Source organism: Barbus barbus (assembly GCF_936440315.1).
Source record: "Barbus barbus genome assembly, chromosome: 15".
Lineage (NCBI taxonomy): Eukaryota > Metazoa > Chordata > Actinopteri > Cypriniformes > Cyprinidae > Barbus > Barbus barbus.
This window is the reverse complement of record NC_136743.1, coordinates 26,990,152-27,012,289: the sequence shown is the minus strand read 5'-3', so window position 1 is coordinate 27,012,289 and position 22,138 is coordinate 26,990,152. Positions and strand designations below refer to the sequence as shown.

The 22,138-nt window shown below is 36.6% G+C and overlaps 1 protein-coding gene and 1 pseudogene across 2 annotated transcripts in view; one reads left to right on the top strand and one right to left on the bottom strand.

The window, feature by feature from the left end:
- LOC306881914 (ephrin type-B receptor 3-like) overlaps positions 1-491 on the bottom strand; it is a 35,601-nt gene extending 35,110 nt beyond the window's left edge. Inside the window, exon 1 of the mRNA XM_079436271.1 lies at positions 75-491. Coding sequence (XP_079292397.1) covers positions 75-138 — 64 coding nt within the window. The 5' untranslated portion in view covers positions 139-491. The remainder of the gene's footprint in view (positions 1-74) is intronic.
- On the top strand, positions 368-20,907 carry LOC306881596 (procollagen C-endopeptidase enhancer 2-like; annotated as a pseudogene). The gene is made up of 9 exons: positions 368-447; positions 11,195-11,303; positions 12,250-12,497; positions 13,937-14,061; positions 14,187-14,323; positions 15,483-15,649; positions 15,978-16,061; positions 18,937-19,105; positions 20,777-20,907. The product of its transcript is annotated as a procollagen C-endopeptidase enhancer 2-like (transcript).
- The last annotated feature ends 1,231 nt before the right edge of the window (positions 20,908-22,138 follow it).

The following is a 22,138-nucleotide window of genomic DNA, read 5'->3' as shown; positions in this document are numbered from 1 at the left end:
AATAGCCAACTGATTACCATATAACAGCAGCTTGGGTACCGAGTAGCCCTGTAACAAAGAGCTTTTACACTTACCCTCAACAGCGAGAATAACGGGTACCCAAAGGCTGTATAATAACAGCGAATAATCCATTGCCATGAAGCTTGAGGTTGCAACATGAATAGCTTTTTGTTTATATGTCACCGGGACAGAAAGTCTCGTTAAATCTCAGCATTCATGGACTGGAGGAGCGAATTAACGCCTTAAGAGATTTCAGCCTGGGAAAAAATGCACAGCTCCTCTTGCTATGGTTGTCTTCACGTCTTTCATTCACAACTGTTCGCACTACGGAATCCACGGACGATCTTGTTCGTGAGCGCGGTCTATCATGCTCTTCTACATGTGCGGCATCATCCTCATCCTCAGTGTGAAAGAAGCTGTTGATTCTCTGCGACTGCACGGAGGAGTGTCAGTTGCGAGAAAGGATGGGTGGCGAAAGCACTTTTGGTCCCAAGGCAAAACCCTGCGGGATACCGCTGATAACGTACAGACCAAGTACCCCCCCACGTTCTTTTATTTATGCATTTCATTATTTGTTTTAGATAAGTGTTAAATCGACGTGTAACTCTTTTATTTTATATGCCACTATAAGGCAAAACAGCTCCAGAATCCCCATAAACCGAGTTGTGGCGAATTGCTAATGTGTGGGTATTCTTTGATGCACAGCGCCACTCACAGTTTGTTTACTGCAGGAATTGGTGTACTGTAGTTAAGAAGGGAGTGACTTGGCAAATGGCCACCACTAGGATATTTGTGTAAGTCACCCAACACCAATAATAAAATAACCATCCAGCTTTCTGCTGATTAAATAATGGGCTGCATGTTGACATGAGGGTTATGGGATACTGTAAACAATCTTCAAAGCTGTACATTAGTGATATCATTCACAGTGCTAAATATTACTTCAGAAATGTAATCTGGTACTTATTACAGTAACTTATTTATTCGGCTTCACAAGCAGAATCTTGTACTTATTTGAAAAGACAAACATAGATAGAGGAACATATTCCTGTAACTACACTATCAGCACACAGTTTCTTTCATTAACTACGTTTTCACGAAAGCCCAATCACTGATTTTGAAGTGTATTATACATACCAATTAATACTCATCAAGTAACAATTCAGTTTAATTAAACAACAGTATAGGACTAGTAAAAAGTGCCTTTTGTGATGGTAATGACTCAGCCAATTTTAGACAATAAGGATTGCAACAATGTATAGTTTACCATACGACAATTGATCCTATATTACATTTCAAGTAATCACAGCCACTTGAGGATGTAGAGAAATCTATTACATAAAAAAATAGATGCATTTAGTATATGTTTTGTTTACATTTTGTCTTTGGTTAATTTAGTCTTGGAGAAAATATTGCTTAATGAACAGCACTTAAGGATATGTCTGATTCGTCTAGTTGTTGTCATTTTTTTAATGATTAAATATTTGTGTTGATTCATTTGAACATACCATTAATTTGAACAGAACATTAATTATGAAATTATCTATAAAAGTGTAAACTGAGAGTTCACACTTTTAAACAAACATGTTCTTATTCCATTGTTGCTGATAATAAAATTATTTTCTTAATAGACACTTTCAGAATGCGTTCCAATTACCCCCTTTTTTCTTTGTGAAATCCTTTGTTTGGTCTTAACACCTCAACTTGCTGAGGAGTGCTGTGATTACTTCAGTCTGAAGTAATCACAACCACAAAGAACATGATATAATCTCTGGGAAAATATATGATTCATACACTGAAATAAAACTCGGCAGAAGAACTACAGCATTTTAACCTAATCATTGCATCATGGATCCTGGGAATTTAGGGGAGATCATTCAGAGATTTGCAGTAAACAGAACGCAACTCCGACTCTTGAGGGAAACAGCTTCGATCTTCGGGTAAGACAATCTTTGATGATGCAAATATTACCTGGTTCAGAGAATGCTCAAATCTCAGGGATTTGGTAACATTTGATCATCTGATATAGTTGTGATTTCACCAGCAAATGCTGGAAGACATTGATCAAAGTATCACGAGGTGTGCAACATAAATTCAGACCTTGTAATACAAGCAAGACTTCAAATCCTCGGCCATCCTCACATCTGTTTCAAGCGGCGGATGTCAACAGGTGCTTGTTTTTTAGTGTTTGGACAGTTAGCCACTGGCAGAGCTTGGCTGGGGAACACAAGACAGGAAGAAGAGAGAAAGATGAAGGAGAACAGAGGGAGGGTGCCGGAGGGCCAGGCGCCGAGTCAATACAGTAAGCTGACAGAGGTGGATAAAGCACTCTCCCTGTGTGGCTTGCTTTCAAGACACTGCTGAAATATAGAGCCACTCGGGCTGCACGGATGCAATAGACTGGCATGGCGATGAAAACAGCTTTCAGTTTGTCACCGATGAGCCTGCGAATCACAGGAATATCGAGCTTTCTCAGAAACCAGGAGTAGAGCTGGTAAATGCAATCACAAAGGTCAATGCACTCTTCTCTTCAGCTCTGAACTTGGCAAACTATGACCAGATAATGGCTATTTATTCAGTCGTTTAAGCATTTGATAATTACAGATGCAACAGACCATAGCTGCGACCTACTTCCTTTCCATTCAAAACACCTCATCACACACTTTGTTTTCCTGTCTTTGTGAAGATCATCAAGGCCTCACTTATGATTTAAGGGCTAGGCAACGACAAGAACCAGGTTTAGAGAGATTTTAGAATGCCCTTGCCTCAATCCAATGTTTTTAATAATATACACTAATTTGAACAGTTTTCAGGGTAACATTTATGAATAATTAGCTTTTTGTTAATCAGTTCATGTATTGAAATGCTCTACTTTTTGAGCTTAAACAGTTTAATTAATTCAAATTATTTTTATGTATTTTTTAAGCAGGCAAAAATGCTAAGTGCACATTTAAACATATGAAATCAAGCTCAGACATTCAAGGCGAATATATATATATTTTGCTTTTCTGCTATTTCATATTTTTAAAAGGTGCACCCAGTATTTTTTGATTCTGTAAAAATTACATTGAAAAAAATTATAATTAATTAAGGGGTTTAAAATAATGTCCACTCACATTAGATGATTCCAGTCATATCAGTGGACTAATAAGAGATCACATGACCAGCATCCAAACCACTAGGTGTCAGTATAAGTCCAAGACCATCATTGCAACAATAAACAGACAATAGGTTAAAAAAATACATCTATGGTTTCACTTCAGAAGACTTGAAATGTCGGTACTACACTTGATAAAGAATGAACTTCGCGATTGTTAAAAATGTATGAAAGCAATCTAACATGTGGCAACATACGAATTAGCTGCCAATTTGCCAAAATACTTATGTCCCATTCGTACCTTTCCATATGTATGTTTTCAAACAATCCCATTTGTACATTATTGTATGATCTGTTTATGTCCCATTGGTAGTTAGGTTTTGGGTTGGGCTTAGGGCGAAGCTTAATTATTACTTTTCCCCCCAAAAAATGTTTTTATACAAATTTCTTAATATAGTTTGTTTACTCATGAGATGGGGTTGAATCCCCTTGGGTAAGTCGCATGGTCATGTGACTTACAGCATCAGTTGTGTTGCTTCACTGCCATTCAGAACTCATACCTCATGGTAAAGTGTCCATCAGATGTACGCGTCAAAATCTCATCTGGGTACTTTTCGCCTACTGTTATATAAAATCCATAAATTCAGACATAGGCCTACTACACATTTCACATTTGGTTTCACTTGTAAAGGCTGTGTTCCATTAATGGGACTTACGATTTTTGCAAAGCAGTATTATTAAATTCATTAGAATATGCAAATTTACATGACTGTATACGTTATATTAATCACTGGGGAGTCAATGAGTAGGTTTCGAGTCTTTTACATTCATTAAACAAGTATTCAGTCACGCTTTTCTGCGGTTTGGAGCAGCCTCTGTCATCTGTGCTTAGACGACTGTCATGAGAGCCGCACACCAGTAAACAATTGTCAGGTTTCAAGGCAGGGGTGGTGATTTTGGATTAGTTTTGGTCCTCTCCTGCGGAATGAGATTTGGCGGATATCTTATATCAGCACTTTTACTTTGAGACACTTTATACAAATGAGTCCAGGGAAGATTATGTGAATCTCTTCATCACACAGTTTTCTACCTTAGGAACGGATACCTTAACTAGACAACAAAAATAAAGCGAAAACATTTCCATTAGGATTTTTTTTTTCCAGCTATACTTTTTAATTGGGAGACAATCTCAATAAGGAATATTGATGATTCAGCACATTTTTTCATGCTGTTTTTGCTTCTTGGTCTTCCTCCATTATTCATTCTTTGCCCGTTTTTAATCTCCAGTGGGCTGACTCAGAATTCATTTTCCATTTGGAGAGTGTTCCCCCTGTCTACACTTGTCCGTAGCATTGATTAAGTAGGTCCTTGTGGAGAGGAAATTATGTTTGGGTTTTAACACTTTTTTTACACTGTATTTCCACTAATCTACCCTGTGTGGGAATTTGAATGAAGTTTCGCTTAGTTCAAGTGGGATTACGGTTTGAGTTTTGAGATCCCTGTGGCTTCTCACAGCAGTCTTCACATTTAAATCAAATTTGCAGGAATTTTTGGTGAATAATCAGGGTTTGTCTAAAACTCTGACTGAAAATAAAACGTCTGGAGATACATTACCATTCAAAGGTTTGGGGCCAGTTTAAGACTTGTTCCAAAAAAGTCAGGAAGGCTGCATTTATTGGTTTATAAAAAAACAAACAAAAACACAGTAATTTTGTGAGATATTATCACAACTGAAAATGTCTGTCTTATATTTGAATACATTTAAAAAAGTAATTTATTCCTGTGGTGCAAAGCTGAATCTTCAGCATCATTACTCCAGTCTTCAGTGCCACATGATTCTTCAGAAGTCATTCACGATAACTTTTCTTACATTAATTTTGAAAACAGATTTGCTGCTTAAAGCTGCAGTCCGTCACTTTTTATGGTTAAAAATGATCCGAAATCAACATTTGAGCAAGTACATAACCAGCCAGTGTTAAAAACTATCACCTTACTTTAGCCCGATTCACAACGGTTAGTTTATAATAATGTTTTCTAATTTGAGTGGTACGGGTAGATTTTCGCGGGAAATTCGAGCATGGCACTGTGTCATTACGTCACCTCTGTAAACATAAAGAAGTTGTCCTGGCTACTAGGCTATCGCATGTGAGGATCCTGCAGGTGGCGGATTGTTTAGCTTTTTCTCACAGCAGCTAGAATAATTCCAGGTTTAATAATAACAATTCCAGGTATTCAAACAGAGATGGCGACAAAGAGGCAAAACTTACAGACTGCAGCTTTAAATTGATCAGAAGTGACAGTATATACTGTATATATACAGTATATATATATACACTCACCTAAAGGATTATTAGGAACACCTGTTCAATTTCTCATTAATGCAATTATCTAATCAACCAATCACATGGCAGTTGCTTCAATGCATTTAGGGGTGTGGTCCTGGTTAAGACAATCTCCTGAACTCCAAACTGAATGTCAGAATGGGAAAGAAAGGTGATTTAAGCAATTTTGAGCGTGGCATGGTTGTTGGTGCCAGACGGGCCGATCTGAGTATTTCACAATCTGCTCAGTTACTGGGATTTTCACGCACAACTATTTCTAGGGTTTACAAAGAATGGTGTGAAAATGGAAAAACATCCAGTATGCGGCAGTCCTGTGGGCGAAAATGCCTTGTTGATGCTAGAGGTCAGAGGAGAATGGGCCGACTGATTCAAGCTGATAGAAGAGCAACTTTGACTGAAATAACCACTCGTTACAACCGAGGTATGCAGCAAAGCATTTGTGAAGCCACAACACGCACAACCTTGAGGCGGATGGGCTACAACAGCAGAAGACCCCACTGGGAACCACTCATCTCCACTACAAATAGGAAAAAGATTTTTTGAAAAGAATTTGCACGAGCTCACCAAAATTGGACGGTTGAAGACTGGAAAAGTGTTGCCTGGTCTGATGAGTCTCGATTTCTGTTGAGACATTCAGATGGTAGAGTCAGAATTTGGCGTAAACAGAATGAGAACATGGATCCATCATGCCTTGTTACCACTGTGCAGGCTGGTGGTGGTGGTGTAATGGTGTGGGGGATATTTTCTTGGCACACTTTAAGCCCCTTAGTGCCAATTGGGCATCGTTTAAATGCCACGGCCTACCTGAGCATTGTTTCTGACCATGTCCATCCCTTTATGACCACCATGTACCCATCCTCTGATGGCTACTTCCAGCAGGATAATGCACCATGTCACAAAGCTCGAATCATTTCAAATTGGTTTCTTGAACATGACAATGAGTTCACTGTACTAAAATGGCCCCCACAGTCACCAGATCTCAACCCAATAGAGTATCTTTGGGATGTGGTGGAACGGGAGCTTCGTGCCCTGGATGTGCATCCCACACATCTCCATCAACTGCAAGATGCTATCCTATCAATATGGGCCAACATTTCTAAAGAATGCTTTCAGCCCCTTGTTGAATCAATGCCACGTAGAATTAAGGCAGTTCTGAAGGCGAAAGGGGGTAAAACACAGTATTAGTATGGTGTTCCTAATAATCCTTTAGGTGAGTGTATATATATATATATATATATGCATACATATATTTCAAGTAAATGCTGTTCTTTTGAACTTTCTATTCATCAAAGATATTATAAAGGTTTCCACAGATATAGTAAAGCTGCAGTCTGTAAGTTTTGCCTCTTTGTCGCCATCTCTGTTTGAAAACCTGGAATCGCAGATCCGCAGTCTGTCAGTCACGCACCGGTGTGGATATTTACTGTACTTCGCAATCACAGATTCTAGCCTGCATCTTGAAATATATGACCCAAATAAGAATTTTCACCACATATTGCCATCTAAGTAAGTAACAAGTCTGCCACATTTGTTCTGCCCAACTGAGGGAAAAAGCATTACAATAAATCACGCTACCTATGGTGATCGGTTAGCTCATATAACATTAAATCGCGCATATTATTATTATTGTTATACTTTATTCTCAAATTATTAATGTTAACAACATCAGCATTGCATGACTACGTGTATGTGCTTTTAGTGTGCGTGTAGATTTCAATTTCTGTACAGTCTAATCTAATTGTCATGCCATTCGAATTTCATATTAAGAACTTCTTTTAACCCAAAAAGCAAACTATGCTCCCTTCGAACTGGTTTTCTTTAAAATACAAATCATGTATAATCCCAGGCTATCTGTAATCAGAAATATATTTAAAACTGGAATATAATATAATTTCATTCACGCGTTTCATAAACACATAATCCTTTCTGGATCACAATCCGCCATCAAAATTATACATTTAATTATTCTTGCTGCTGTGAGACAAGGCTAAACGATCTGCCACCTGCAGGATCTTCACATGCGATAGCCTACAAGCCGGGACACCTTCTTTATGTTTACAGACGTGACGTAATGACGCAGTGCCATACTTGAATTTCCTGTGAAAACCTACCCGTACCACTCAAATTAGAAAACAGAGCTAACCGTTGTGAATCGGGCTAAAGTAAGGCGATAGTTTTGAACACTGGCTGGTTATGTACTTGCTCAAATATTGATTTCGGATCATTTTTAACCTTAAAAAGTTACGGACTGCAGCTTTAATGCATCCTTACTGAATAATAGTATATATTTCTTTAAAAACTCTTACTGACCCCAAACTTTTGAATGGTAGAGACACTGCAAAATAAATCATAGGGAATGTACTAGACCAATTACTAAAATGAAAGCAATTGAATCTGCACTGACATTTAAAAGCAGTTTCATGCTTATTGAGATGATTGAATTGCACGTGGCACAAAACCAATTGCTTAATTTTTGATAGATTTGATTTGTTGTTCCAGCTGAGTACAAAGTTCCTCTGTACATTTTCCAATAACATTATAAATTAACCAACCAATATCTTTCGGAACTAATAATTGTCCCTAAGACTGATTAGTTTTTTTCTGTTGTTTTGCTATAAAAAGTAAGTACCGAGCACTTTCCTAATGCAGTGCTCAAAGATTTCCTTTTTCCATTCATCATGGGTTCACAGCTGCCTTTTTTATTTCTAATATCACCCAAAAAAACGATTTTTACGGAAGATTTCATTATAACCAAATCCCCAAGCACTAGTAACTGGCACAGGCCCTTCACTTTTTCTATTTTTTTTAAACATACAGTCGGTTTATTAAACCAAATCCCAGTACTGAACAGGTGCAACTCAATAACTGACATCACGGTTGGTGCTAAACTTAAGATGCAATTCACTGCCGTTGATCAATTTTCCTGCCTTCTGTGTTCCCATTTGCTATTTATTCAGTGTGAGACTGCATTGTTTTGAGACACTTTCTCCGAATTGGCAACAGCTGGTATAAATACTAAATGATCCAAATCCGTGTCTCCTTCTATCCTTGAACCTATTTTAATGTTGCCTTTACGAGCCTCCCTCAAAGGCACCATCGTAGTTTTCAATCAATTAAAGCTGTAGATCAAACACTAAGCAGGGTCTGGCATCACTTGACTGTGTGTCTTTTGGGAGTGGGCTCAGATAACAGTGTGAATGAAAACCAGCTTACCGAGGGGCTGGGTAGGGAATATTTACTAAGGCTGTTCTATATGACTGCCACACACTCACAAACTATCCAGGGAAATAAAAACTGGCTTCACCATAACAGACTCCAGCAGAAGAACAAGCCGTCATATGATATTTGGACCCTTGCATACAAAAACAAACCATGTAATGGTCTTCATGACTTCCATGTGCATATTTGAAACTCTAGTACCCTCAACAAAGGGGTGGGCTCCTTCATTTGCCTGTAATTGTTTACGTGTAAATTGTTTACAGAGTTGTTTCCCATAAAGACAGACTGACATCCATTTTGAGCCTGCCAGTGAACTCAAATCTGGGTAAAACTTCAGAAAAGCACTGATATCTGATCTTCTTTCAAAGGTAGAGAGCATGGCGAAAGGTTCCCGCTGCCTGCTCTAATTCCTGTCAGTTTCAACGTCGATTCCCCTTTGCACGTAATACCTGTAGTGGAGTCATTAGATGCTAATTTACGCTTCAGTAAATATTACTAGGTCAGTGCGTTCCCTTGGGCCAAGTTTACATTAATGAATTATATGTCACCCACTTGGCTGTATGGCCACATCTAGTTCCATTAAGCCTGATATTAATCCACAGAATGGCTACAGCCCAAATGGAAGCCCTTGTATGTGGTGCCAGAGGCCGATTCAATGGTGGTGCCAGGGCTCAGAGACAAGTACAATAAATAAAGCCTTGTAAGTGCATCGTAAAAATCACTTATCCTCATTTTGCGGTGGGCCAAGTTATGCTAGAGGGCAATCAACAAACATTTGGTCAGCAGGAAATTGCTCAAATCTGTATGTAATATTCAGAGCAAAGCAAGAATTCCTCCCACATGTTGCTCTCTGATAAGGGTTGTTTTCTTTCGGAGAAGGATGCACGCTGTGCCTTGCGATTCAATCTGTTCAGAATTAGAAGAGCACACGGGAGAGAAAAATAATAAATGGGATCTTTTCTAATATCTTAATAGGTTCTCCTAGACGACAAAGTGATTAATTGGAAAGCAAATTGAGACTTCTGAGAACGAATTTCTTTGGAGAAAAAGATGCCAGTATTATCACATGACTCCTTTAGTTTATACTCCTATTGTTTGTTAGCGATTGTCTCATGGGCTTATTTTTTTATTACTTGTAAAATCATTTTAAAGTTAATATCTAAATGAAACTAAAATGAGAACTCATCTCCTGAGCTATGAAAGAGCAACTGTGGAGCAATAAAATTTTCCTCTGGGAAGACTTTGGCTCATAAAACCTAAAAACATAATAGCATTTAGTTGTATTGCATCTGGTTACTGGTAACACCGTGTTCATGTTATTTAGTTTTTCTTTTATAAGAGAAATGCAAAACTTTGACTGCTTTTGGAATTTCAGTGGTAATTAGATTTCCAACCCATGCTAGGTTTGCTTCATACAGTAGGCTATATGATACTGTCAGCAATCAGTACATTTTTATGATAACCAATCAGGAACAAATCAAAAACTGCAGACTTAACAAGTGAGAACAAATGCACCAGATAAACAGCTGAAAATGTTGATATGCCATATATTGGCCAGGGGTCAATAGGGTCAGTTTGATCTTTAACTAATTTCTGATTAATCTGACTAGTCTCCACTTATATATTATTTACTATTTATTGGTCTAAGTTGAGGTGCTGTTCACAAATTATAATTAGGCTATTACATGAAGTAAATAAGCATCAAGTTTGATAAAAATCTTGTGCAAGGTAGACATCTAGTGGTGTTCCATCAACGTAAAGTAAAATGAAGTAAATCAGATTATTAAATATACTTTCAAAGTATATTATATAAAAAAAAAAAAAAACTATTGCATATGGAGGAAAAGTCGCATTACACACATGAAGTACTACATATTGTGCAAAACACATTTGAATCCCTGATATTAAACTTCATATAGGCTATATTTGCATTATATAAACGCATTCTGGAGTTTAATCGCATTTAGGTTCCTAATAAAAGAAACAGCAGCAGTTCTACTTAACTACCTCCACAATACTTCAGACGTGAATGTGACACGAGTTGCCTTCACTTACAGGGTTTTAGGGAAACTGCTCCCTGCAGCTCCTGCAGAACAAACAGCACATTCATAGGCAGCACTCAGTCAGTCAGCAGTATAATATCTCTGGAGAATTTACTTCTCTTTCTCTCTGAATGTCACATTTGTTCAAACGCGCCTCATACAATGAGGATTATAATCTGGATCATCGCGAGCACTTTCCCGTTCAGCGTCTAAATAAATATTTAGAGCCCTGTATCATGCTCCATAAAGCATTTAAATGATAGTTTTTACGAATGGAGAATACAATGAATCCGGGTTATTGTAACATTATACATAGTCCCTGTAGCGTAGCCTGATATATTGTTTGCTATTTTATTCCAACAGTAAATCAAAGCATATTATGTTGTTCATTAATATTAACTAGATAATTAGAGTAATACGAGCACTAAAGTCCTTGTGAAGTCCTGTTGAGTTCCAAACTAAACTATGTGCTTTCCCATGTGTCCCTGTTGTAGACCAGTTTTTACATGTGGAGGGAACTTTACTGGAGACACAGGACTGATTGGGAGTCAGGGGTATCCCGGTGTCTACCCACCCAACAACAAATGTGTGTGGAGAATTACTGTAAGGACACATGTGTGGGAGATATCAGTCTATAAATGGCCTTTCTGTCAAAGAAAATGTTTCCCACTATGAATCTTTATCCTTATCTCTCTCTCTCCAGTGTTGGGGGTAACGCATTACAAGTAACGCGAGTTACGTAATCAGATTACTCTTTTTCAAGTAACTTGTAAAGTAAGGCATTACTTTTTAATTTACTTTAAGTTACTTTTTCCAAAAAAGTTTACTGCCCCAAATTCTGGGTTTCTTCAATGTAATTCTATAGAATGTTTGTCTGTGTTATCATTTACCAGGCAAACATGGAATTCCGTTTGCTTAAAAAAGTAACAGCACACACTGGCAGCACACTTCAACAAGAAACACAAAGTATTTTTTAATTAGCTGTGACCTAATAAGATTTTTGGAGACTAATATCAAATTTACACTGCAAAAATGCAAAAACGTTTCTGGAGTGGCATTTAGGTTTCTTTACACTGACTGATTAAAGCTGCTCAGAGGTGGCATAAATACATTTATACAGCAATGTACTTTGATATTAGGGGCTAAGGTGGGTCAGAGCTGGTATTATTTAGTCAGGCTTTAGTGGCATGATGTCTTTTGAGCAACTTTTTACACAGCGGAGTTAAGGCTACTCTGTGACTTCTCAAAATTGTATGTAAAGATGTAATGCCGCATAAAAGCCTGCTCTGACCCGCCTCAGCCCCTAGTATCAGTTGTATTTGTAATTCAGCTCTGAGCAGCATTGAACAGTCTTTGTAAAGACACCTAAATGCCACTTCAGAAGCGTTTCTGTGCCACATTTGCAGTTTAAATTCAAATATAGAAAGCTGTGTAGATATTCATGCTAAAAAGTCATTCTTTACTCTTCTCAATCTAATCTCACAATAAAGTGCAACTATTTTACATTTTTATATTTGTTATGAGACTCTTTTCAATTAACCATCTTCAGGTTCCTCAAGGGAGGGTTGTCTCCCTCTTGTTCAGAGCTCTGAATCTTGAGAGTGATAGTCTTTGCAGATATGACTTCGTTGATGTATATGATGGCCACATCAATGGGCAGCGTCTTCTGTGGTACCGCCAAACCCGGAGCGCTGGTCACCAATGGAAACAAGATGCAAGTGGTCATGGTGTCAGATGCCAACACAGCTGGGAGTGGTTTCCTTGCTGTATACTCAGCGATTCGCCCAAATGAAAGAGGTAACGAGACTACCAACTCATTACCATCCAAATATAGAAAGAGGCCCTTCCCTGTTATTTAAATTCAGCTTGACTGTGCTTTATTTTGCTCATCAGGTTATTTGAATCCTCTGAAAACTAGGGTATAGAGTCTGCTTATAGTGCACTGTAAATGCACACTACAATTTCTGGAAATTATTTTAAAATACAGCACTACAAACCTCAGTATTTTAAATAAATGTCCCAAAATCTGTAGGGGTAATTAAATGTAGCAAATCATGTCAAAATATATCCTCTTTTATTGGACCATTATACAACATTTTATCAAACTTTGATTATTGCCTTAAAGTTGTAAACATCTGAGAAGGTGAAAAAAGTATAAATCACCTGTAAATTCCAGCAAGGTATTATGTATTAAGTACGTTATTGTGTCTGACAGACAGCTTGTTGAAGCTGCTTAGGCCCTCATTTTCTTCTTCTTTTCTGTAAGCGATGACATAGTCAATACATCTGGTAGTGTACTCACTGGACCTCAGCTTCTCGAAAACACTACCTTGTATTGTGCACGTTATTGCATCGATGATGTGATATTCAAACGATGAGAATTTGAAAACAGGGTGATCATAAGCTAATAATTAGGTCATTTATTTCTTAACTAGCAAGTATTAAGTGATTGATGCCCACAAGAGTGTTATGCCAATGTTCTTACTTATAATATCCCAACCGTTTGTGACGGACATGATAACGTGTGTAAGGGGTAAAATGCTTGAATTTTGAAACATGCTTGAGATATAGTTCATAAGGGAAGTCGTGGCCTAATGGTTAGAGAGTCGGCCTCGTAATCCAAAGGTTGCGGGTTTGAGTCTCGGGCCGACAGGGATTGTAGGTGGGGGGGTGAATGTCCAGCGCTCTCTTCACCCTCAATACGACGACAATAACCCCCAACTGCTCCCCGGGCGCCGCAGCATAAATGGCTGCCCACTGCTCCGGGTGTGTGTGTGTTCACTGCTGTGTGTGTGTGCACGTTGGATGGGTTAAATGCAGAGCACGAATTCCGAGTATGGGTCACCATACTTGGCAGTATGTCACTTCACTTCATTATACTTATTTTATGGAATGATGCTGATTTTGTGGTTTAAATCAATTACGTTGCTCAGAGACCGACATGTTTGGCTGGTCAGAAATGTTATACTCAGCTGTCGCACATTTATTGACTTTTGAAAATCAAGTTTGTTTTATTTATTCATTTATTGACTTGGTTATTTATTTTTTACCAGGAGAGGAGTGGTTTTGATGCACAAGTTTATTTTTTATTTTCTCTAATAACAAAAATCTTTTATTTAAGTGCATGGACATGCAGATCCTGTTGTAAATAATAAATTAAATTATTACCGGATTTTGATTCAAATCTGTATTTTGTCTATGTCATCCAACTAATATCTAATGATTGTTCATGGCAGGTGACCGGTATTGTGGGGGTCTTTTAGACAAACCCTCCGGGACGATAAAGACCCCTAAATGGCCAGATAAAGACTACCCAGCAGGAGTAACGTGTTCCTGGCATATTGTTGCTCCTCAAGACCAGGTGATAATTCATCATTTCGGTGCTTTTCAGATCATGTTACAAGTCATGCATCACTGACAGCACCTTGACAGGATGAGTATGAATAGATATCTTATTTAAATTGCAAAGTATCTGCTCCCTCTCAGATCATTGAGCTGAAGTTTGAGAAGTTTGATGTGGAGAGAGACAGCTACTGCCGCTATGACCATGTGGCTGTGTTTAATGGTGGAGAAACGAATGAGTCACGGAAGATCGGCACGTTTTGTGGAGACAGCCCACCCATGTGAGACCCTCAGTCCATCACATAATATGCACCTATACACCATTTACCTCCAGTATTTAGACTGATATGGATTTTTCAATGGTTGATGCAACATTATTGCATTTTGCCTCACTATTTAATACAGAATCTTATTTGAGTGTGCAGCTTGGAATGTTTTTGGAAATATTTTGAATGTTTTGTCTGTCAATGCTGCATTTATTTGATTTATTTAGGACAAAAAAGTAAATATTATTACAATGACTGTTTTCTATTTAAATACATTTACAGTGTAAATTATTATTTTGACGGTAAGGCTGAATTTACAGCATCATTACTCCAGTCTTCAGTGTCAAATGATCCTTCAGAAATCATTATATTATGCTGATTTGCTGCTCAAGAAACATGCATTACTATTATAAATGTTGAAAACAGTTGTGATGCTTGATATTTTTGCTAAAATTGTAAAGTACTACCATTCAAAAGTCTGGGGTCAGTAAGAAAAAAGAAAGAAAGAAATTATTAGTTTTATTCAGCAAGAACACATACTATTGAATCTGTTAAATTTATTTAATTACATTAAATTAAAGCGACAGTAAAAACTTTTTAAAATGTTACAAAAGATTTTCATTTCAAGAAAATTTCAATTAATTCTAAAAAATGTATCATGATTTCAACCCCAAAAAATGCTGTTTTCGGCACTGATAATAAATGATAATAAAAACCATTATAAATAATTAAGCACCAATAATAATTGATAACTTAGTACCAAATTAGCATATTAGAATGATTTCTTAAGGATCCTGTGACACTAATGACTGCCTAAAAATTCAGTTTTGCATCACAGGAATAAATATATTCAAATAGAAAACAGTTATTTTGAATTGCAAAAATATTTCACAATATTTCTGTTTTTCATTGTATTTTTATTTTTTTTTACTGTATTTTTGATTAAATAAATGCAATCTTAGTGACCATGAGAGACGTCTTCCAAAAACAAATTAGAATTCTGCCAAAACGGTACCGTACATTCAATCAGTCAATGCAATGTCTTCTTTCCGGTACACCTCCTAAGCATTTTATGATTAATAAAGTGTGTCCACTTGGTCGATAAAGCTTTATTTTTCAGAGATACTTTGAAGGATATATGGTAATTTCAAACATTATTTCTTTTGTCTCGTAGGCCAATTTATTCTGATGGCAATCATCTCTTCATCATGTTCCTGTCAGACCTGAGTCTAACTGCGGATGGATTCATCGGCCATTACCGCTTTAAATCACGGAGTCTCAGCACAGCCAGCAGCCCTCTCACCCCTGTAAGCACTATCCCACCCACCACACCGCCCGCAGGTCAGTCCAAAGCCCACTTTCCAGAAGGTTTCATTTCAAATGAAAAATGCAAGTAGCGGCACGGTGTAAAACTGCAGTACATTATGGGAATAAACGTGTGTAGGTAATGACATTGGAATGTATTGAAGATTTATTATGTTTGGTTCATATGGAACGCATTAGTTCGGTCACATGGGAAGACTAATGTGCTTCTATTTTGTAACTAAAGTGGTTTAACAGAAATAAAGGTATGTGACTTTTGCTGTGTTTTATACTCCGTTTGGTGTATAAGGACATTCTGTAGCTGGGCGTTATTAAAGCTAAGCTTTCCACTGTCTTTTCCAAAAAGCCCTTACATATTCAGAAGGTCTTTGCAAGCAGAAATACAAAAGGACTGGAACAATTGAAAGCCATTACTGCTCTAGTAACTTTGGTAAGTGGCCGTTGTTTGGTTTAAATGTGTTTTTGCTTTCTGCAAACCCAAATAACTTTGAAATTCTAGCTTTTGTCATACATTCAGGGCTTTTACAAAGGCATTAAACAAATTAGTCTTGTTTAGCTATGAACTATCATTTTCTTTAAAAAACTAATCTGTACTACTCTTTATCAAAATTACATTTGAGGTAAAATACTCTAACGGTGAATTTTTTTTGTAGATTTCAGACTTTTTAAAAAGTCTTTTATGCTCGCCAGAGCTGCATTTATTTGATATAAATACCAAAATACAGTAAACAAGTCTTTTTGAACATATTTAAAAATGTAAAGTATTCCTGTGATGCAAATCTATATTTCAGCAGCCATTGCTCCAGTTTTCAGTGACACACGATCCTTCATAAATCATTTTAATAGACGGATTTGGTGCTAAAGAATAATTTCTTATTATTTTCAATGTTGAAATCACTTTTTGCTGCTTAATATTTTTGTGGAAACCATGATACACCATTCAAAATTTTGAGGTAAGTATGATTTTAACAAGAAAGAAATTTATACTTTTATTCAGTAAGGATGCTTTAAATTGATCAAAAGTGACAGTAGACATTTACGGTACAAAAGAGTTTTATTTCATAAATACTGTTCTTTGAATTCCCTAAAAATGTTTCCTTGGGTTTTTACAAACATATTAAGCAGGAAAAATGTAACATTGATAATATTAAAAACCATTATTGACTGATTACCAATAATAACTGAGCACCAGATTGTCAGTTCCTGTCTTGTCTTGCGGTTTTCTGTCTCGTGCTCCCTATTGGCTCCCCTTGACTTATTTTTCCCTCATATATACCCATATTTGGTATTCCTGTTCCCATTTAGTTTCTTTGATCAGTATTCTATTAGTTTCCAGCTGTGTGTATTTATCTTGTTTAGTCCTTCTATTTAAGCCCCTTGTTTCCCTGAGTCTTGCATGTGCGGTTAATGTCAATGTTGTGTGCGTTTCTCCCTGCCTTGTTTTAACCTGTTTTTGGATTATTTATTAAAGTCTGATTATTTTGAGTCTATCCTCGTCTTCTCGCTTCTCTTGTGTGTGTGTGACAGAAATCAGCCTATGTAAAACTGAAGATTGAAGTAGCTTAACGATGCTGAAAATTATGCTTTCACATCACAGGAATAAATAATTTTTTTTAAATATTAAAGTGCCCCTATTATGGATTTTTGAAAATTACCTTTCATGCAGTGTGTAACAAGAACACTGAAAGTGCACTGTGTATAAAATTATTGTCTCTCAAAAGAAAGAGTCGACTCTGAATTATTGAAACGAGTCGTTTTTGACGTCAACATGAAGCAGCATGTTGCCCACCCACTTGTTAGTCTTCTATGGTCTTTTCGCATTGGTCTGAATGAAAATGCAAATTCATTCTTTGCCACTAGGTGCCTTTTTGGAGTGGTAAAAATAGCTGTTTCTCAGGTAACGGCTGTACACAAATCAGCACTGTACTCACAAACGCTGCTTTTTCAGGCATTACAGGCAAGATGAAATGGAAATGAGACCAATCGGAACCACCACAGATTAGCATCACACAAAGGTGGGCTTTGGAAAAATGAATCATTGAGCGAATCGTTTGGGAGTCGTTGAGCAAGTAAGGTAAAAATAAATGCATATTATAAGACAATGAAAGTGTTTTTTGACCTTGCAGTAATGTCAACCTGTTGTTGGGGACTCCCAAAACCAAAATATGAACCTTTCATAACCCATAACAAGGGCACTTTAAAACAGAAAATATGTTTTAAATTGTAAAATAAATGCAGCCTTGGAGAGCATAAAAAACAAACAAAAAGAACAAAAGAAATTACAATTATCTTAAATGCTTGACCGGTAGTATATTGGTATCACTTTATAATAACTTGATATAATAAAATAATTTGTAATTAACAAACAAGTTGCTTGAAAACACAATATATAATATAGTCAACTATGTATGTATGTACAGGTCAAGTATGTGCAAATTAGAAATGAGAAAATAAAGATAAAATTAGTGAGTGTGGTGAATGGATAGTGTATACATTCAAATATGTGACCCTGGAGCACAAAACCAGTCATAAGTAGCACAGGTGTATTTGTAGCAACAGCCAACAATACATTGTATGGGTCAAAATGATCAATTGTTCTTTTATGCCAAAAATAATTTGGATATTAATTAAAGATCATGTTCCATTAAGATATTTAGCAAATTTCCTACTGTAAAGATATCAAAACATCATTTTTGATTAGTAATATGCATTGCTAAGGACTTCATTTACACAACTTTAAATGTGATTTTCTCAAAATTTTGATTTTTTTTGCACCCCCAGATTCCAGATTTTCAAGAACAGTTGCATCTCGGCCAAATCTTGTGCTATCCTTACAAACCATACATCAATGGAAAGATTATTTAATCAGCTTTCAGATAATGTATAAATCTCAATAATAATAAAAAACTGACCCTTATGACTGGTTTTGTGGTCCACGGTCACAGATGAATACATTTGAGAATATAATATTTTAAAGTTTCAAGAGTATAACACCAAAAAGTAATGTAAACCCAATTCTATTCACATAAATAATGCATTATTCTGGTTTTAAAAGTTAACTAAACCTCTCGGCCTCCGTCTCTGTTTTAATAATGCTTATAGATGGAAAATGTGTTCAGGCCGATACTGAGACCCAGTTCTTTTTTTTATTGCAGTGGCAGTAAAGCTGCTGAGCACAGTAAAAATGGCAGCACGCATAGCATAACTATAGCTACTTTATACATTACCATGCACATGTGTTTTATGCAATTGTTCAACGATGAAAGCATGATTCTGTGAATATACAGTCTTTTTTTCCTTCACAGTGATTACCGCCACCCTTATCTCAGCAGCCATGAGGGAACACAGCGTCCTCGCCACCTTCTCCATCCTGCACCTTTATAAGGAGGAAATGTATAGCCATCCAACAGGCTGGGAAGACCATGAACACAAAAGTCACGGCCCTCTGTAAAAAATGCCCTCTGGTCAGAAGAGGCGAGTATCTACACTGACCTTGATCTACAGAACTTCCAACCTTAATCATTTTAATTGAAACCATCACAGCCTTAACTAACACTTGGCGAGGCTAGCAGATGTTTAGAGTTGATTGAGATGGATTTTAGAAGGTGATAGTTTGCAAATTTTGAGCTCCCCCAAAGTCCTTTGGCTCCATTTGTGGTGTTGAGATATTTCAGGCAGGATATGCCATTTCAGCGTCACGATGTGTAACTTAAGCTCGCTCAGGAGAGAGTCTCAGTTGGTTTCCTTCAATCACGGACAGCTAGAATAATAGTTCTCTTCAACCACATGGATGGTATGTGACTTTATTGTGCCATGCTTTACTTCAGCTCACTTAGTGTCAAAATATTAAGCCACTGCTCGGAAACTCTGCAAAGCAACTGTTTTGTTTTGAGGGAAATTTCTAGAAATGTGCCATAGAGGAATGTGGGTTGAAATATGCAGGAACAGTTTTTGGCAGTTCAGAGGAACAGTTTAACATGAATCGTTTGTAGTGGAACTTTTGTCGAGATGAAAAGCAAGGGATTAAACAAAATATTATATGCTTTGTCTCACGTTATACGAAGGCAATATCACATGAGCAAAGGTGTGTTATGAGCTTATATCAACATGGCTGTGTTCTTCTGTTATAAAATGGACAAATAATTGAACTTAAAGAGCATACAATTTCATGACTGTTTCTTAACGTTCAATACACTTCAAAATTACGTTAAAGTGCATTTTAAAACATTAAGTTTAATTAACGTGTTAAAGATGTAAACTTATTTTAAATCGTTTATGAACAGTGAAGCACAATTGTAATTTTAACCGTAATTTGTTATTTGATATAATATTTAATGGTAATATATTTTAAATGTACTAAATTGCAACTTCATCATTACTATTACATATTTCAAATACATTTATGGTGTTTTCACACCTAGCCTGTTTTTTCGGAACCTCGCACGTTTCCCCCCTTAGCTCGGATCGTTTGCGCATATGTGAACATGGCAATCGCGCTCAGATCCGCGCCAAGTTTCAATAGGATTGACATTAAAATAGATTTTAGTTTACCATAAATGCTTGTCAGTATATTCAATAGTACACTCTTACCATATTTCATAACCATATATCTAACCATATTTTCATATAAATTTCATATTTTTTAAAAACTATGCGAAAGTACTTTTTCACAAGGGTGGGATATTTCTAACATGTTATTAGAGTAACAGAAATGCAGCATGATTGTGATACAGCTTTTATACAATAGTTCAATAAACAAGAAGTTAAAGAGATTCCAAACAAGAAAATTCTGTTCATCATTTTTCACCCTCAGGTTATTCTAAACCTGTATGAATGCTGAACAAAAAAGAAGAGTTATTTTGGTTACCAGCATTCTTCAAAATATCTTCTATGTTCAACAGAAGAAACTCATACAGGTTTGGTACAGCTTGAGTTTTACCAGAAGTTGACAGAAGTTTCATTTTTGGGCGAACTTTCACTTTAATATTAAGCAATGTACAGTTAAGACAACATTTCCTTTTTTTTTTTTTTTTTTTTGCTTTTTCAGCAAATATGGTTCCAAACAAAGTCAAAGCAGAACCGCTGAAACATTGAGCAACATATGAAATTGGCTTTTAATTAATTCACTCATATGTTTGGTTTCAGGGCTTAACTACATTGTCATGGGACAGACAGATGAACAGGGACAAGCTATTGTGTCTCTACTTAACTTTGTGATGGCCTTCAAAACCAAGAAGCAACGGGATCTGGGAGTGCTGAAGAATATACGCTGCTAATGTTCACAGGTCACCTCCATGACTGTTCATTTCTATGACTTCTGTGATTCACTTGATGTATATGCTTTTGATAACATTCATACTTGAAGGACTCTTTCAGTATTTAAGAGTGGTCTAATTGGTTTCATATTTCTGAAGCACATTTACTCCAAAATAGAACATTTAAAAAATCTTTAGTTTGTATGTTTGTTTGTTTTTTTTAATGTTGAGGATAATTTATTGTGTTTAAATATCTTTGACCACACGAATCACTGATTCCCTCACATTCAGTTCAACTGAAGAGCTGAACTGTTGCAGAGCTTACTAGAAAGCTTGTATGTACTGTAAATGAAAGCACTCGCTACAACACAAACTCTGTCATTTGCAGTAGCTGAGGGGTGGTGACATTTACGTTCCAGGAGATCTGGACATGCTGGCCTTTGAATCGGACATTTATCTAATCTATCTAGTGTTGTAATGAGTGAACGAAGATTGAAGATGACAAAATGAAATGAAGTGCACTGTAAAATTGGTATTGTGTCAGCTGAGGTTACTACAAAAAGATCCCCAGTCATTCCTGTTATTTGAACTCTGAAACCATTAAAAAAATAAAGCTTGTGTGGTGTAATTTAGGGAAACATTTTGTATAAAAGAGTATAACAGTAGGTGTGGTAGAGTAATAGAAAACCAACAGACCCAACAGTCATGATATGCATGGTGTTTAATTGAATCATTAATTGAAAAGGGCGCGTTCAAAATAATAGCAGTGTGGAGTTTAATTAGAGAGGTAAATCATTCTGTGAAAAAACTGGTGTCAAACAAGTGGCCCTTATTTAAGGACGAAGGCAGCAAATGTTGTACTGTGCATTTCTCTCTGAAAATTAGATTAGATTAGATTAGATTCAACTTTATTGTCATTTATGCAGAGTACAAGTACAGAGCTAATGAAATGCAGTTAGCATCTAACCAGAAGTGCAAGAATATAGTGTTTTATATACATATAAGTGCAGAGTAAGTGAAGATATGATTTACAGAATATACAGTGGAATTGCTATATACAGTATTGAGCAGAGTATATACAGAATATAAATAGGAATGCAATGTAGGGATTGTATGTACATTATGAACAGAGCAATGTAGATTATATAGATTACAGATTATATTTACACATTATGAACAGCAGAAACGTGAGAACAGTGGTAATAAATAAATACAGCTGGATGAGTGTGCAAAGTATTGATAGAACAATGTA